At 42.9% G+C, this 18,091-nt stretch overlaps 1 protein-coding gene across 1 annotated transcript in view; it reads right to left on the minus strand.

The window, feature by feature from the left end:
• Positions 1 to 18,091, minus strand: part of PDZD2 (PDZ domain containing 2) — a 307,044-nt gene that overhangs the window by 155,155 nt on the left and 133,798 nt on the right. Inside the window, exon 6 of the mRNA XM_030193000.1 lies at positions 7,959 to 8,107. Coding sequence (XP_030048860.1) covers positions 7,959 to 8,107 — 149 coding nt within the window. The remainder of the gene's footprint in view (positions 1 to 7,958; positions 8,108 to 18,091) is intronic.

The raw sequence follows: 18,091 nt of genomic DNA on the forward strand, positions 1-18,091 counted from the left end.
CCCCAGTCCACCCTGTCGAAAGCCTTTTCGGCATCAAAACTAATTAACATTGCCGGTGTTCCCTCCCTCTGCACTTTTTCCAAAGCTAGAATTATTCTTCGCATGTTCTTTGCTATTTTCCTTCCCCTTATAAATCCCACCTGCGGTTCCTCCACCAAAGCAGGGAGATACCTGGCCAACCTATTGGCTAACAATTTAGCCAGAAATTTAGCCTCTGAATTCAAAAGTGATATCAGTCGGTATGATTCTGGGCGATTGGCTGGCTTACCCGGCTTTAATAGCACTGTTATGTGAGCCTGATTCATATGTAATGGCATGGATCCCCGCTGAACTGTTAAATTAAAGACCTCAGTCAGAATCGGGCAAACTTCAGTCTGCAATAGCTTATAAAATTCGTTACACATTCCGTCCGGGCCTGGTGTCTTCCCCAAGGGGCTCTGCTTAACTACCCACATCACCTCCTCCACCATAAAGTCTGCATTTAATACCCAGAGTTCTTCATCTTCTAATCTAGGTAGATCTATACCAGTCAGATAAGTCTCGCTAAGCGTGACTAAGTCATCTTGCGGCTGATACAGTTGCTCAAAAAATTTCTTGAATACTCCTGAGATTTCACTATCCTGATGTACCATGGCTCCTTGTTCATTTGCCAGCGTGAGCACCTTACGGTAGCCTGCCTTCCTGCCCATCACCTGTGCCAAAACCTTCCCTCCCTTGTTAGCAAACTTATACAGCCGATACTTATAATAGGCCAGGGACCTCTGAACTATACGATGCACTAGCTCATTAAGACTCTGTTGTGCCTCTAACAGCTGAACCCGAAGCCTTTGCGAATGTCCCTCACTATATTGTCGCCTCAGCATAGTTACTCTCTTCTCTAATCTAAGTATCTCTTGTTTTCTCACTTTCTGTTTAAAACTTGTGTATGCTATAGTCTCTCCCCTGAGAACTGCCTTAGCAGTCTCCCAGTAGAGCATTGGATCCTCCCTATGATTCTCATTGGTCTTACTGAAGTCTTTCCAACATTGAACCAAGTGGGGAAGAAACTGCCCATCCCGATATAACCAGCTTGGAAATTGCCACACCTTGTCGCCTCTCCTCCCCTCATCTAACTGTAATCTCACCATTACCCAGGCATGATCAGAGACCACAACTGGACCGATCCTAGCGGTATCCACCTGTGTGAACAAGTCCTCTGTGACAAATATATAGTCAATTCGAGACCAAGTGGAGTGAGCCCTCGATAGATGGGTATAGTCCCTCTCAAGCGGGTTAAGTGTTCTCCACACGTCCACCACAGCAAATGCCTCTTCTAGCGCCGCTATTCCCCTCCGAGGTCCGGCCAGCTCTCTCCCCGTTGGTTTAAACCTGTCCAGTGCTGGATCTGCTGCCTCATTAAAATCTCCCCCCATTATAATGGGTATCCCTCCCAAACCCTGCAATGTACGAATAAGCTGCGTATAAAATTGTTTTTCGAATGTGTTTGGTGCATAGATATTACAAAGTATAACCCGTTGTCTATCCAACACTACAGATGCCAGCACATATCTCCCTTTGTCATCTCTCACTACCTTGTCAACCTCCACATGTATTCCTTTTCTTACCAATGTGAGCACTCCTCCCTTCCCTCCCACTGCTGGTGACTCAAAAATTTCGCCTACCCACCAACGTTTCAATTTAGTATGTTCTGCCTGTGTTAAGTGTGTCTCCTGCAGAAATGCAATTGACGCCTTTTGATCATTCAGAGTTTTTAAAATTTTTTGCCTCTTAACTGGTGAATGTATACCCCCCACATTCCAAGTTAAAACTTGTAGTGGAGCCATATAGTCTCTACATATCTGTCAATGCCTCCATATGATATTCCTATAATCTCAACGGCGAGGTGTCCCAGCCACCACCTCCCCGGTGCGTCCTTCCATTTTATCACAACTATTTCATCACACCACTCATCCTTCACATCCTCACAGCATGCATATTTATGATCTGTGCCCCCCCTAATCCCTACCCCCTCTATTTCCCCCTGTATCCCATCCCCACCCTCCCCCCACCCCTCCCCCCTGTAACTCTTCAGAGTCTTCTTCTTGTCTCGGACTTCTCTCACTCCTGGAAGCCCCTGGCCCATCAGCACCTACTTATTTTTCGAACCCCACCCCTCAGGCCGCCACCCAACTCATGGTCAGATGGCCCTCACAAATCCCAAATCCCCCACAGCCACTGAAACTTCTCTGTGTTCTTACCATCGTAACTGTCCTACCAAGAAAACATTAACAACTAACTTACAACCACAACTTTCAAGTAACCCCCACATTGTTCATCACTTCTGGGTCCGTGGCCCCCACCCACAGAGAAACGTAGGAGGGGGCCACCCGACTGTCCAGCAAATTTCATACCCAGTACTATCTCATGTGTCGGGCTCCTTCATGTCCTTGTCTAGGAACTGCTGGGCCTCCTGTGTGGTCTGGAAAGAACGCCACTGGTTCAGATGGTGAATCTTCAAAATGGCTGGATAGAGCAGCATGAATCTGGTCTTCTTAGCAGCCAATGCAGAACAAATGGGGTGAAAACGGCATCTCTGCTCCTGTACTCCTGCTGAATAGTCTTGAAAGATCTTTACCTGGGATCCCTCATATATAAGGGAATCTCGCTTCAATCTGTAACCCCGCATGATTTCTTCCTTGTGCAGGTAATTGAGCACTTTAATGATGACGATTCTCGGTCTCTGCAAGTTTTGTTGCCAGCGCCCCAACCTGTGGGCTCGCTCAATACACAGCTCTCCGTAACTGTCAGAGAGAGCCAATTCTTTTTTCAACCACTGTTCCAGTAGATATCCCAGCGATTTCTCCGGAATCTTTTCAGGGATTCCCACGAGTCTCAGGTTACATCTCCGTGCACGGTTTTCCATGTCTTCTATTTTTTCCTGTTGCAGCTTAAGCTGATTCTGGAGTCTGGCAATCTCCTGTGTATTGTGTGCACAACAGTCCTCCGTTGCGGCTATTCGATTTTCCGCCTCTCCCACCCTCCTCTCCGTGTCTGCTGCAGATGATTCCAAGTTTTTTAATTGCCCCGCCAGCAGATCAAGTCTTGGGCTGAGGGCCGCACTCACCGCTGCTGTTATTTGTGCCAGCTGTTTATCGGTAAACTCTACCTCCACTGAACTTTTCAAGTCCTCCATTTTATGGTTGGGCCTGAGAGGTGTGGGCTTTTCTTTATCAAACTTTGTCCCCTTGCGAGTAGTCCCAGGCGACATGTGTTTCAAATATTGCTCCATACACAAAGCTCACCAGTTCACATGCGTCCTCCGCACAACTTGCCTCCCGAATTTACTAGACTTTAGTTGTCTAACTTCTGTGGGGACTTAGCTCCTATGTGTATTCTCAGCGGCCTCGGGGCACTCCGAAGTTCTTCTGGCACTCAGCCCGTACCTTCCGCGGTCTCTCAGGTTTGGAGATGGGGTGGGAGAAACGTTATACCACTCAAGGCTACCGTCTGAAACCTTCACCCCCAGACTGGGGGGGGGGGGGGGGGGGCAATCAGGAAGTATATACAGCACTATCCTGCCCGAAACTTGCGCCCACGATATGCCTCAGAGAGAAAAAAAAAAATGACAAAAACTTGTGCCTCCCCCAGACTCTCTGCTGTTCTCTGTCACTTGCCTGCTCAAGCCCGTCTGAGCCTCGCTTCTACTCCGGGGTTCGCGTTGCGTCTGAGGGATCTGCTGTGCCTGCTTCCGATTTGCACTGCTCTGCCTCCAGTTTTTAACAGGTTCTGACTTCTCCCCTCGCGTGCGTCCTTTCTCCCCCGATCACCGCTGGCCTCTGGGTTTCACTGGTTTCGTTTCTCTGCTGCCGCCGCCATCTTGAAAATGCGGGTCGTGAGAAACTCTGCGCGGGGGCTGCCAGCTTCTATGGTGGGGCCGTTCGTAGGTGCTTCCTGGTCTCCGCTACCCTCCGATGTCCCTTAGAGCCATCGGAAGCGGTGCCGGTGCCGTTGGTTTCGGGGCTTCGCTCGAGCGGTACGGAGCTCACAGCTCGTCGGCCATCTTGCCGCTCGGCTCCCTAGGCTTATTCTATAAAGTACGCTTACATTTCTGCATGGTTTATAGAATGCATCGAGTGCCCGTCCACATGACTAAATTTAGCAGCATGCCAAGCACTAATTCTATAATGGTATCTAGGTGCCAAGAATCCATTATAACGGAAAGGGGGAAAGGGAATGGTACAGCGCTGCGTAACCCTAGTAGCGCTCTAGAAATGTTAAGTAGTAGTAGAATAGGACTTGATATACCACCTTTCTGTGTTTTTTTGCAATTATATTCAAAGTGGTTTACATAGTATATGCAGGTATTTATTTTGTACCTGGGGCAATGGAGGGTTAAGTTACTTGCCCAGAGTCACAAGGAACTGCAGTGGGAATCGAACCCAGTTCCCCAGGATCAAAGTCCACTGCACTAACCACTAGACTACTCCTCCACTCCATTATAAAATACCAGCATAAATTGGCATCAACACACTTATATTTAGGCATGTCCACTTATGCCACTCCAAAAGCAGTCGTATATGGGCACACCTAAATGTGACAATTTACCATGCACCTTCCCTGTGAACATTACACTTGCAATTATACAGTAAGCAAGTTATATGCATCATTTACAGAATAGAGCTGAGCACTCAGCACTTAATGGGTGCAATGCACATTTACTCACATAAATGCTAGAATTCTATAAATTTAAGAATGCCAACAGTGTTTAAATTTAGGTGCCAAGTTACAGAATGAGGAGGAGAGAGCTGAGTTATATCTAGAACTCCATGTTTTATGAACCTCAGCCCTAACTAAGCTTTTGTAAGTTTACCTTACCAGTATTTAAAGCCATGGCTAATAACCATGATTTTATAAAGATTTATGGAATAAATTTAGAAATATATTGAAAATATAAAGGCTTGTTTACCAAGCTGTGCTAACATGTTATTGCATGCATGGTAACTGGTCGAAATCTTGTTTATCAGATGATAAAAACACAACACAGGCTATTGGGAACATTGACCCAAAGAAAATCAGGTACAATATCGACTGGCCATGGAAAATGAGAAACACTGAACTGTGGTGAGCTGTGGTAATTAGTTACACTTTACAGGCAACAACCACCAAAAGCATAACCAAGATAGGGCATCTGCTGTCATCATGCCTCTCCTACTCTTCTCCATATTCTCTTGCTCCTTCTCCTGCTCTCTGCTGGGGATATCAATCCCAATCCTGGTCCTCCATATCAGCTCTCATCCTATTCATGCAGGTCTGATTGTGATGTCTCCAATCTAATTTCTATTCCTCTCCTCCCCCCTTCTTCCCTGCCACTCTCATGTGCTCTTGGATTCCAGGGCTCTGTCCTTTCCTGGTTCTCTTCCTACCTCTCCCTTCGCACCTTTAGTGTTCACTCTGGTGGATCCTCTTCTACTTCTATCCCTCTGCCTGTCGGCGTACCTCAGGTTCTGTTCTTGGTCCCCTCCTCTTTTCTATCTACACTTCTTCCCTTGGTTCATTAATCTCATCCCATGGCTTTTCCTACCATCTCTATGCTGATGACTCCCAAATCTACCTTTCTACTCCTGATATCTCACCTTGCATCCAAACCAAAGTTTCAGCGTGCTTGTCTGACATTGCTGTCTGGATGTCTCAATGCCACCTGAAATTAAATATGACCAAAACCGAGCTTCTCATTTTCCCCCCCAAACCCACCTCCCCGCTCCCCCCGTTTTCTATTTCTGTTGATGGCTCTCTCATTCTCCCTGTCTCCTCAGCTCGAAACCTTGGGGTCATCTTTGACTCTTCTCTCTCCTTCTCTGCTCATATCCAGCAGATTGCCAAGACCTGTCGTTTCTTTCTTTACAACATCCGTAAAATCCGCCCCTTTCTATCCGAGCACTCTACCAAAACCCTCATCCACACCCTTGTCACCTCTCGTTTAGACTACTGCAATCTGCTTTTTGCTGGCCTCCCACTTAGTCACCTCTCCCCTCTCCAGTCGGTTCAAAACTCTGCTGCCCGTCTCATCTTCCGCCAGGGTCGCTTTACTCATACTACCCCTCTCCTCAAGACCCTTCACTGGCTCCCTATCCGTTTTCGCATCCTGTTCAAACTTCTTCTACTAACCTATAAATGTATTCACTCTGCTGCTCCCCAGTATCTCTCCACACTCGTCCTTCCCTACACCCCTTCCCGTGCACTCCGCTCCATGGATAAATCCTTCTTATCTGTTCCCTTCTCCACTACTGCCAACTCCAGACTTGGCGCCTTCTGTCTCGCTGCACCCTACGCCTGGAATAAACTTCCTGAGCCCCTACGTCTTGCCCCATCCTTGGCCACCTTTAAATCTAGACTGAAAGCCCACCTCTTTAACATTGCTTTTGACTCGTAACCACTTGTAACCACTCGCCTCCACCTACCCTCCTCTCTTCCTTCCCGTTCACATTAATTGATTTGCTTACTTTATTTATTTTTTGTCTATTAGATTGTAAGCTCTTTGAGCAGGGACTGTCTTTCTTCTATGTTTGTGCAGCGCTGCGTATGCCTTGTAGCGCTATAGAAATGCTAAATAGTAGTAGTAGTAGTAATGCTCACTCTGTTTGCAACAAACTTTCCTACATCCACGACCTTTTTATCTCTCGTACTATCTATCTGCTTGCCCTAACTGAGACTTGGCTTTCCCCTGAAGACTCTGCTTCAGCCACAGCCCTGTGTCATGGAGGTTACCTTTTCTCTTGTATTCCTTGCCCGGTTGGCTGCGGAGGTGGTGTTGGGCTACTACTTTCACCCTCCTGTAGATTTCAATCTCTTCCTCCACCCCAGGCTCACTGCTTTTCTTCCTTTGTAGTCCAGTCCGTCCATTTATTCACTCCTCTGCCTCTCCAAGTAGCAGTCATTTTTCGACCCCTTTCTAAGTTTCAGTCAGCCAATCACAGCTCATTTACCTGACATCTGTGTCAGCTAAACGAGCTGTGATTGGCTGACAGAAACTTGAAGGGACTTAATGGAAAGGGAAGGTGGTCTAGGCACCTGAATAAGTGGTGCAGTGGTTAGAGCACAGGTCTTGTAATCAGAAGGTGGCTGGTTCAAATCCCACTATTACTATCGTTTTAATTTGGATGTCCCTGACTGCACTTGCATGTTTTTTTTTGGACGTCCCTGACTGCACTTGCATGTTTTTTTTTTCTTCCGATTTTTGCTCTCTGCATGGGTCCCGCGCAGCACCAACTAAACTAAAATTGCTCCGGGGACCTGCATACTGCTGTCATGGAGCTAGGTATGATATTTGAGGCTGGCATAGAGGCATCTAAGGGGGACCACTGCACTACGAATGCTGGCCCCTCCCACGACCAAATGGCTTGGATTAGGTCCGTTTTTGAGATGGCCGGCAGCGGTTTCGATTATCGCTGAAAACCGCGGATGGCCATCTCTAGGTCCAGCGATCTCACCATTTGTGTCGTCTATCTCTAGAGTCGACACAAATGATGGGATTTCAGCGGGCCGAATCGTATAATCGAAACCGAAGATGGACGGACATCTAGTTTCGATTTTACGGTTCGCTCTGCCTCTTCACGGAGCCGTCTCCGGAGATGGACGTTTTTGCACATGGGCGTTCGCATTCGATTATGCCCCTCAATATGTCTTAGATCCTGAAGTGGATTGTTTCTTGCCCTTTCCCCTGTCAGAGAAACCACGTTTTTACCATAGCTCAGAGAAGTGGGGACCTGGATTTATGAAAACCCCAGAAACCTGATGTATGCCCAGATAAAGAGGCTACATGTGTCTTAACTGTAAATTGTGACCAATACCACTGTGCTGTTACAAGTTATACCCCAAATATACAAGCATATTTGAATACTTATGTTGGAAATCACCTTGGGTCTGTTGATAGGGATGATTAATAAAACTGACAAATATAGCATCTTTCCACATTAACTAACCTGCCTGACTCCTGTTGAATCTAGTTGTTGGGGCAGAGAATGCTTTCTCCATCCTCGGGAAAGTTTTCCTGGCATTCCACAAATTGGATCACCATTTTCCACAGTCAATTCATCATCTTCTCCAACAGATTCCAAACGGGGCCCACCACCTAACCAAAAAATAGCAAAACAATAATGTAAGACATTAGACACGGGGCATAGCGATCATATTGGCTATTCATGAAGATGCCCCTAGATATCTGGCCCCGAAATAAGTGCCCTACACTCCAAAACACAATCTGTACTCTAGCCAGAGGGGCTTACTGGAAGTCCCATCATTACAAATGGAGGTCAAGAGCATTCAGGAAGTATCAGACAAAACTATCTCCTGAAATACACTTGCTAGACCATTAAGGGTCTTTTTATAAAGCGCTAAAAAGTTGGCTTTGCCCACAATGTCAGAATAATAGATAAAACTGGGGTAGATGCATGGTTTTTCATTTACAATCCCATTTTACAAAGAACACAGAAATCCGAATTGAGAAGTCCAGGTCAGGTTTGATGACAGAGAGTATTCTAAAATATAGGAGAAATGAATATTTATGCACGGAGTGTATGCAACATAAATATCCATTTTGGAAAAAGAAAGTAAAACATTTCAATGGAATACCAACACATAAATGTGTAAGTTGACACACACACATTTTTGTTGTAGAATAGCAACATAAACGTGTATTTTGTAGCACATATACATCTATCTTTGCTATTTTGAAATATAAACTTGTATTTTTCCAGTGCTGTCTCAAAAAATAGTATCCCTTACCTGTATGGCTATGGGAAGGGGGGAGTAGACAAAAACCACTGGGGATTAAGGGGGCAACCTTCTCTAATCCTTCCACTGAGTGCTGCACAATAGCAGCAGATAGACAAATCCTAAACATGCTTGATAGCAGATGTAAATATTGACACTGATCTGTTAGGAAGCCAACATTTATTACTCTCCTAAAATGGGGAATAAATGTGTATTTCTAGGCATGCCCTAGTGCTGCCCAGCACACACCCAGACTATGCCCTTTGGCTTTTGCATGCACTTGGGTTTTTGATGAGCGTATCTTGGCTTTCTAAAATGGTATCTTAGACATTTATGTAAGATAAAAGTTTAAGTGCTGGTTTATGAATTGTAGAATGACTGCCTTAATTTTCATTTGATAGCAATAAGGGGTTAGATCTAGACATGTGGGGAATTAGGAGAAATGTTTGTAACCAGGAAATGTTAAAGGGTTTATTAAGGAGAGTGGGAAAGGGAAGGTCCTGAATAGTGATTTCATTTGTGAGCCTCATTGATTGTTTTCATTATCAAGAAGGATGTATATGAAAACGTATATAAATACCTGCAGCAGAGGCGGACTCAGTCCATCAATATGACATTTCTGGTGAATAAAGTTAAGATACATGTATATTGGCCATGCCTACAGTCGGGTTCAATATTATAATACTGAGACTGGAAAAATGTATTTGTTTGCAGCATTTTAGGTACATGTGGTTGATTCTAAAACATAGATAAACCTCTATGGTTTCTGTGATAGCTGGATAACAATGTTGTCTGACAACTATTACTTCACAATCACACTTCATGAGTTGTAAGTGTCAGAAAGGATGTCATTTTCCTTTATTCAGACAGGAATCATTTTTCTGCGTAATGCTGACAAAGATCTGCTACTATTAAAGTGCATTTAGCTAAAATGTGTATGATACAGAAAACCCCACTATACTATTACGTTCTCTTGTATACAATACTTCTTTTGAACACGTAATCGATAGCTCTATATTCCTTGCCAGCTCCAGTAGGAAACCTGTATACAGAATATGCTCTCCACTGTGGTGTTCTTTTGATCGTGTTCTCCTGAATTAATTATTATTTTAAGAGGCCTCTCAGGGAGAATTCCTGTTCTCTTCATTAAAAGATTCTGTACAGAAGCAGCTGATTTATCAGGGAAGTCAAGTCAGCCTTTAATCTATCTCTCAAGCATCAAGAATATGAAGTCTGGATATGTACATTGGTCATTCTTCTTCCAGTTCAATTTTGTTTTGATCTGCCAGGATTCCAGAACAAGAAAGCAGATGCATTGTTCTGGACAAAAGGAGAAGGAATACCTGATCAAAAGACACCAATTACAATACTTCAAGCACAGAAGTTTATTATAGGTGCTAGAAAGCAGATTATCCTGGAAAAACCAAGGAGGAATTAATCAGAGGCCAAATTATTCAAGACCGGAATGAGAGAATGGTGGTGTGTGAAGAGGAAATAGAGATGAGCTGACAAAGGGCTTGCCAGTTTAAGTAAGCCCAAAAGGGGCCCTACATATAAAAGTATTATGGACATGTCATGATTCCCAGCTAATTTTGTATTTCATAGTAAGAATCCTGAAAGGAAACTTTAAAACAATGCAGGAACGTAAGACCTTTGAAGTCAGAATGATTAAATATTTTGACATCCACCAGACAGGAATTAAAGATATGGGTTTTCTAGCCCATTATAAACCATAGAAATGTACTTCTTTGTTTGTCACCCTCCTGTCTCCATGCATATCTCCCTCTCACCTATCCACCCCCATCCTGTTAGACTGCCACTGAAATGCTTTGATGTTTCACTTATATATACTGTCATCTACCAACATTTGTTTATTTCCGATCTGACGAAGAAGGGCAACCTTCGAAAGCTAATCAAGAAATGTATTAAGTTATGTCCAATTAAAAAGGTATCATCTTATTTTCTTTTCCATGTTTTATTTTTATAGATTATTTATTTATTTTTTATTTTTTTTTGTTACATTTGTACCCCGCGCTTTCCCACTCATGGCAGGCTCAATGCGGCGGGCAATGGAGAGACTTGCCCAGAGTCACAAGGAGCTGCCTGTGCCGGGAATCGAACTCAGTTCCTCAGGACCAAAGTCCACCACCCTAACCACTAGGCCACTCCTCCACTACCTTTAAAAGTGGACTAACATGGCTACCACATTTCTCATAAAGAAAGGAAGGAAAAGAATGGGTGGAAGGAGACAATCTACAATCAGGGGTTAGGGGGAAAATGAAGAGCAAAAAGATGGGTCTTGAGGGCTTGTTTGAAGGCAGGGAGGGAGGGTTGATGCCTGATGTGCAAAGGTGGGTCAATCCATTTTCCAGTTCTATGTCCAGATGCCTTCTGCACCAGTTCTTGTTCTCCCAATAATCCAGTCTCTACAGGCACACTTTTCCTTTGGACACCACTTTATCAATGACCAGACATCAACACCTTACAATGGGTTTCTCTGTTGCGAGCTGCAGGGTGACTTTTTTTGTTAATCTCTTCATGGAATGCAGATTCAAACTACTGTAGAGAGAGCGTTCAGTGAAGAATGTGCAATACATACCATACCCCCTGGATTCTATATATTATGACTTAAGTTGTGCGCAAATCCGGTCGTATTCCAGATTTGCGTGTGTAACTTAATTAGTTAACAAGTCAATCAGTGCAGATAACTGCCACTTACTAAGCAATTATTGACACTAATTGGCATTATTCTGTAACGTGATGCGTGTAAATTCTAAGTTACATAGTTAAAAAAGGGGCCATTGCCATGTGTGTGGAATGGGCGGGTCATCGGCATTTCTCAAATCTATGCAAATTGTTATAGAATACACCCAGTCTGTGCCTAATTAAGGCGTCGGGATTTATACCAAAATTTGCTTGGCGTAACTGCCAATGACTAAATTTAGTTGTGTGGACGGGCACTCGGCATATTCTCTAATCCACATGGAAATTTAGACTTATTCTATAAAGTACGCCTAAATTTAGGAATACTTTATTTCAGTGCAGATTTTTCAGTTGCCATATATAGTATCTAGCCCACAGTTTATACTCGCCTTAGTTTTCAAAGAGGTAACCAATCGAGTAACAAACTGTTTTAACTATGAAGAGCTACTAGCCAAGGGGCTATTTCACTAAAGGGTTGCTGCATGGCAACCCAGAACTACCCCGGCCCAATACGGCTGCCGACAATAGTTCCGCCTCGAGCGTGCGCCATCTCTGGCGCAACAGAAAATAATTTCGTAATTTCTAGCATGGCACTAACCTGGCGCTAATCAATTACTGCTGGGTAAGTGCTCTCTCCGCATAGCCACACAGTAAGAATAATCTTACTGCGTGGCCATGTCTTTTTTTAGGGGCTTTTTAACTGCTGCAGTAAAAAGGGCCCTGGCAGACAGCAAAAATGGCCCCCACCGCTACCGCAGGGCCCTTTTTACCGCAGTTTCGTAAAAGAACCTCTAAATAGTTAATCCTAGTATAATTATCAAAGAAACTGTCATATGTCCTACTATTATGAAGTGCTTTTCATATATTCAAATACTGACAGTACCATCCATGCAACAGGTTCATTTCTTGGACAATAGGGTTTGGTAAAGAACTTTTCATGATTACTTCTAAAACTAAAATGTGATGGCACACACAATTTATTTGCTCTACCAAAAGATCAGGTTCATTGTATATTTTGCATATTTTTGCAATACACACTAAAAAAATATATAAATACAAAACTACAGCACCACTATATTAAGGGATACTGTAACTAAAAATATATTTAAAGGAAAATAGCATGATACATTTGGGTAGCTATAAGAACATATGAATACAAGTCTAGGGTCCCACTTCAGAGTACAGTATTTTTAATGTATGGTCTCTCTCTTTCTGTTTCCCATTCACTTTCAGGTATGGTATGCTCTGTAGGCCCTTGAAGGCTTTCTGAAGCAGAATTTGTTCTATTTCAATTCATACTTTCATTTCCCCAATAAAGCATTGGGATTACTTCAACAAAAGACAAAATCTGTGATTACTGTTATTGCCCCCAGCTCACAATGAAAATGCAACCTTCACAGCTTTAGTTTATGGCCCTGGCTATGTGATTACCTTCACTCAGACAGACATTATTTACTTCAGGAAATCTATCACAAAAAAGATTCCAGCAATGCTGGAGGAATTAAGTGTGCTTCCTGCAAGCAGTATTTTCTCTCACTAAGGTATAGAATTACATAGATAGCATCAGAAATACATACTGTAGGCTTCTGGTAAACGCTTTAAAAAATCTGAATGCAATCTAATCTATCATAAACATTTTATCCTTCATACTCAGGTGCTCTTTATTGGTTCATGCTTTTAAAGAGTTGATTTATATAGTTGAATTTCACAAGGCAATGTTTTAGTCTGTGTCCACAACATAACTGCCCTGCAATAGCAGAAAGAAGTCCATGCATGCTCAAAAATACGTAAAGTGTCTATCTGTAATCTAAGAAATATGTCCCATCATAATATATATTGAACTTCTGCACAGCCTCTTCAGGATCCCCAGTATTTCAGAGCACAAGGAATTAAGTTCATTGCAGAGACACCAAGCAAAACATATTTTTTTTCTTTCCATTTTCCCACAGTTGAGCCAGAATGGATTTACTTCCTTCTGTCATTGCAGGGAGGATAAATCCTTTGACAATTGATGCATCTGACAGATGAGAAATCTGTGGGATTTGGAAAGTATGCTTATACTCTAAGCATTGCTGTACTTGAACATAACAAAGGTCCATTAAGCCCAGTATCCTTTTTCCAACAGTGGCCAAACCAGATCAAAAGTACCTGGCAGAATCCCAAAAGAGTGAAGAGATTCCAGTAGCATAGCTGGAACATTTTTGCATGAGCCAACCGGTAGGTTGGATGGGTATGCACTTCCTCTCTCCTCCCTGCCTCACTTCTCGCTTTGCTTTCTCACTCCCCCCCCCCCCCCCCTTTATACCTTAGCTGGCAGGGATCACCAAGCTCCACCAGCCGAAGACTCAGTAGCTCACTAACCTTCTTCAGAACATCGTGGCAGTCCGCGGCAGCGCTCTGAGCTGCCAACACCAGCACTCTGCAAATGCTCAATTTTTCCACATGAACTGAGCATGCGCACAGTGCTGGTATCAATATTGTACCACTGCCAGCCACGATTTTCTGAAGGAAGACTGTGGGCTGCAGAGTCTTGGGGAAGTGTGCCACTGCTGGGTGGGTCTGAGGTGAAAGTGGATGGGTCTAGGTTCTCCCAAGCCCACCCATGGCTACACCCGTGGATTCCATGCTGCACATTCCAAGAATAAATGGTAGATTTTCCCGAAGTCCATCTTAATAGTTTATGAACTCTTCTTCCAAGAATTTTTCCAAGCCTTTTTTAAACCTTGCTACACTAACAGCATTTACCACATTGTCTGGCAATGAATTCCAGAGCTTAATTAATTTACTTATTAAGCTTTATTTACCACTGTTTTGAAAGAATTCACTCAAAGGCGGTGTATAGCAAAAATAAATCAAACAACAATACAAAGTATTGCATAGTATGCTATATTACAATGTCAACACAATATACAATAAAACATTTTAATAGACAGCATAGGGTGTAAGCAAAGATGGAACATTGAGGTAAATAAGGTAGAGTAACAGAGTAAGAAAATAAGGGACTAGTTTAAACACAGAAACATGATGGCAGATAAAGGCCAAATGGCCCATCCAGTCTGCCCATCCTCCATAACCGCTAACTCTTCCTTTTCCTAAGAGATCCCATGTGCCTGTCCCACGGTTTCTTAAATTCTGACATAATCCTCATCTCCACGACTGCCACTGAGAGGCTATTCCACACTTCCCCACCCTTTCCATGAATGAATACTTTCTTAGATTCCTCCAAAGCCTATTTCCTCTTAGCTTCATCGTATGCCCCTTCATTCCAGAGTTTTCCTTCATTTGAAAAAGGCTCACTGCTTCTACATTAATGCCCCTGAGATATTTAAACATCTCTATCGTATCTTCTCTGTCCCCCCTCTCTTCCAGCATTGTAACAGAAAGATTTTAAGGACTGCTTTTCAACTCTGCTTTGACCGACAGTACACGCTGAAGTTTCTGTTTTTGACCAAAAGTAACTTTTTCTTGTAAATGCAAAAACAAGTTGGAATGTGGAAGATAAAGCACGTTTCTGATTAATTTGGTTTGTGCAGGAGGGAGGTAGAGCATGTTTAAGGTTCAAGAGATAAGCCACCTGGCCAATGGTTTGTTTACCTGAACCAAGAGAATGTGGCTGCATTCTATTTTCCTTGGCTCTGAAAATTGAGTTTTAGCTTAATAAAAAGGGAAGCTTTTGACAGCAAAATCAAAAGCTCATCTGTGGATAGACGTATCGCACAGAAGGACCATTGTTCCTGGTCATAAGATTTCAGGTTTTTGCTGAACGGGCTTCTCAGCTGATGACAAGTGCCTAAATGTGGTAATCCATGACCAGTGGTGTATGTGTGTGTGTGTGTATATATATATATATATATATATATATATATATATATATATTTCTTAATCATTGTGTATATTTCTTAATCATTGTGTATCTAAAACAATAATGACTTATACACTCTCCGTTTGAAGTGAACCTCTAGTAAAAGTCTCATTTACCCAATACGAATCCAAAAGAATGCAGTAATTTACTTTCCGAGCAGTCTGTAGTGATTAAGTAAGCAGGATGTACTTTTAGATCAGAACAAGCGTATATATGATGAGGTTCATAAACCTGTCCCTATATGTTTTATGTCCAAGACCACTTACCATTTTCATAGCACCCTCTAGACCGACTCCATCCTGTTTATATCTTCCCTAGATATGGTCTACAGAATTGCACACAGTACTCTAAACAGGGCCTTATCAGAAAGAAAGTTGTTTGAACATTATCTTAGCTTGGTAAGATGGATAAACATGTCCTGCTATAGTATGTGCAGCCGGTGTCATTTACTTCTTCTGTTAAAGGCCTGGTTGAAGAACCAAGCTTTCACTTGCATCCTGAAGTAGAGATAGTTTTGTTTTAAGTGAAGCCTTTCAGGGAGTGCATCCCATAGAATGGGGGCTACTCTGGAGAAGGCTCACTTGCAGGTATCACATCGTGTGATGTCCTTTGGAGAGGGTGTGGTTAGGGAAACTTCTTGGGAGGACCTTAGGGACCTTGGAGGTGTGTAGAGGGAGATCTTGTTCTTCAAGTACTCTGGGCCATTTCCTTTAAGCGCCTTGAAGGTTAAACATAGAGTTTTAAATCTGGCTCTGTACTGGTAGCAAGTGATGTTTATGCAAAAATGGTGTGATGTGGTCACATCATTTACAACCTTCTATTAGTCTTGCTGCAGCATTCTGAATCAATTGGAGCTGGTGCAAACCCTTTGTAGAGTCAAAGAACAAGGAGTGGGAACTGGATCAGGCTTTCCAAAAGTAGACTCAGGACACCAAAGTAAAATTATAGATGTTTATTAGATCAGACTCGACATGGTACCATGTTTTGGCACTTACGTGCCTGCATCAGGACACTTAATACAGATGTTGATGTCATGTTTGTCCTTGGTAGCACGTTATGTAGAATGGACTTGAAAAGGCCTTTAAAAAGACCATTCCTCAATGTAGAAGCAGTGTGATAGCAAATAATATGCTGCTATAGTGCGCTATAGCGGCAGGAGGACTACAGATTGTGGTATTGCCTATGACACACAGTTCTACCTTAGAGGAAATATGGAAGGCTGTTATAAGGTTAGAAATCTGTTACAGGACATATGGATTCACTTGATAAAACAAAAGTAAAATTTAAGTATTAAGTAAAGTAACATTTAGATGTTTTGGATACTATTTCAGCTCAAAGTCAGAGTCTTAGAAACCAAGGCTGTAGTAGAGTACACACTGCGCTTTATAGAAAAGTCTTCAGAATACTTCCAGGGGTTGACCACATAAGTAGGGATTTAAAAATAAAATTTGGAACAGGATCTGCATGTGGGTCCTGGCCGATGGGACCACATCCAGGGTTGGTGGAAATAGGACAATCAATGGGATACTGTGTTAACAGGGTACAAATTGTATCGCAATGATAGAGAGGATCAAAATGAAAGGGGGGGGGGGGGGGGGGAATTGCGCTACATGTTAAAAAAAGGGAATTGAGTCAAATAAAATAAACATTCACATGAAAGATAGCAGCATGGAATCATTATGGATAGAAATTCCATATATGAAGGGAAGGAGTATTCTTGTAAGGCTGTACTATTGTCCACCAGGAAAGAATGAACAGACAGATGAAATGTTTACAGAGATTAGGAAAGCTGGCAAACTGGGCAATGCTGTAATAATGGGTGATTTCAATTACCCCAATATTGATTGGATAAATGTTACATCACGGAGTGCCAGGGAGATAAAATTTCTAGATGTAATAAACGACTGCTTCTTGGAGCAACTGGTCCAGGAACTGATGAGAGAGGGAGCCATTTTGAATCTGGTCCTTGGTGGAGTGCAGGGCATAGTGCGAGAGGTGGTGGTGTTGGGTCCCCTAAGAAACAGTGATCATAACATGATCAGGTTTGAGCTACTGTTTGGGATGAAATCGCAAAGGAAATCTACTGTAGCTGCATTTAATTTTTGAAAGGGTGACTATAACAAAATGAAGAAAATGGTTAAAATGAAACTTAAAGGACTGGTTGCTAAGGTTAGGACATAAGTACATAAGCATCACCATGCTGGGACAGACCAAGGCTCCATCGAGCCCAGCACCCTGTCACCAACAGCGGCCAAAAGAACAAGCAATTTGTCCCGCCCATCCTAGAAACACTATTGGGCTCAACACAACCACCAGCGGTAGTTTCACCTCGAATGTGCTCCATTTCTGGCGCTAAAGAAAATTATTCTCTAATTTCTAGCACGGTGCTAACCTGGCACTGCCCGGTTACCGCTGGATTACTGTGGGAACCCTTATTACTGCCACCTCAATGGGTGGCAGTAAATGCTTTCCCCTCTCCACACAGTAAGAATAATCTTACCATATATGGCCATGTCTTTTTTATGGGCTTTTTACCCACTGAGGTAAAAAGGGTCCTGATAGGTGGCAAAATCAGCTACCGCAGGGCCTTTTTTATCACAGCTTGATAAAAGGACCCCTAAGTTAGAAGCAAAGGGGCATTACTCGTTTATTACTAGTTTCTTGGATTCTGCAAAAACTAGAATATTTAAAAACCAAAATAATATTAACAGCCTATGAGACTGTACAGCTGTGTAAGATTTCATCTATTGCTAAATATTTGTTGAGTTTTTAAACAAT

Source organism: Microcaecilia unicolor, chromosome 2 (genome assembly GCF_901765095.1).
Source record: "Microcaecilia unicolor chromosome 2, aMicUni1.1, whole genome shotgun sequence".
Taxonomy (NCBI): Eukaryota; Metazoa; Chordata; class Amphibia; order Gymnophiona; family Siphonopidae; genus Microcaecilia; species Microcaecilia unicolor.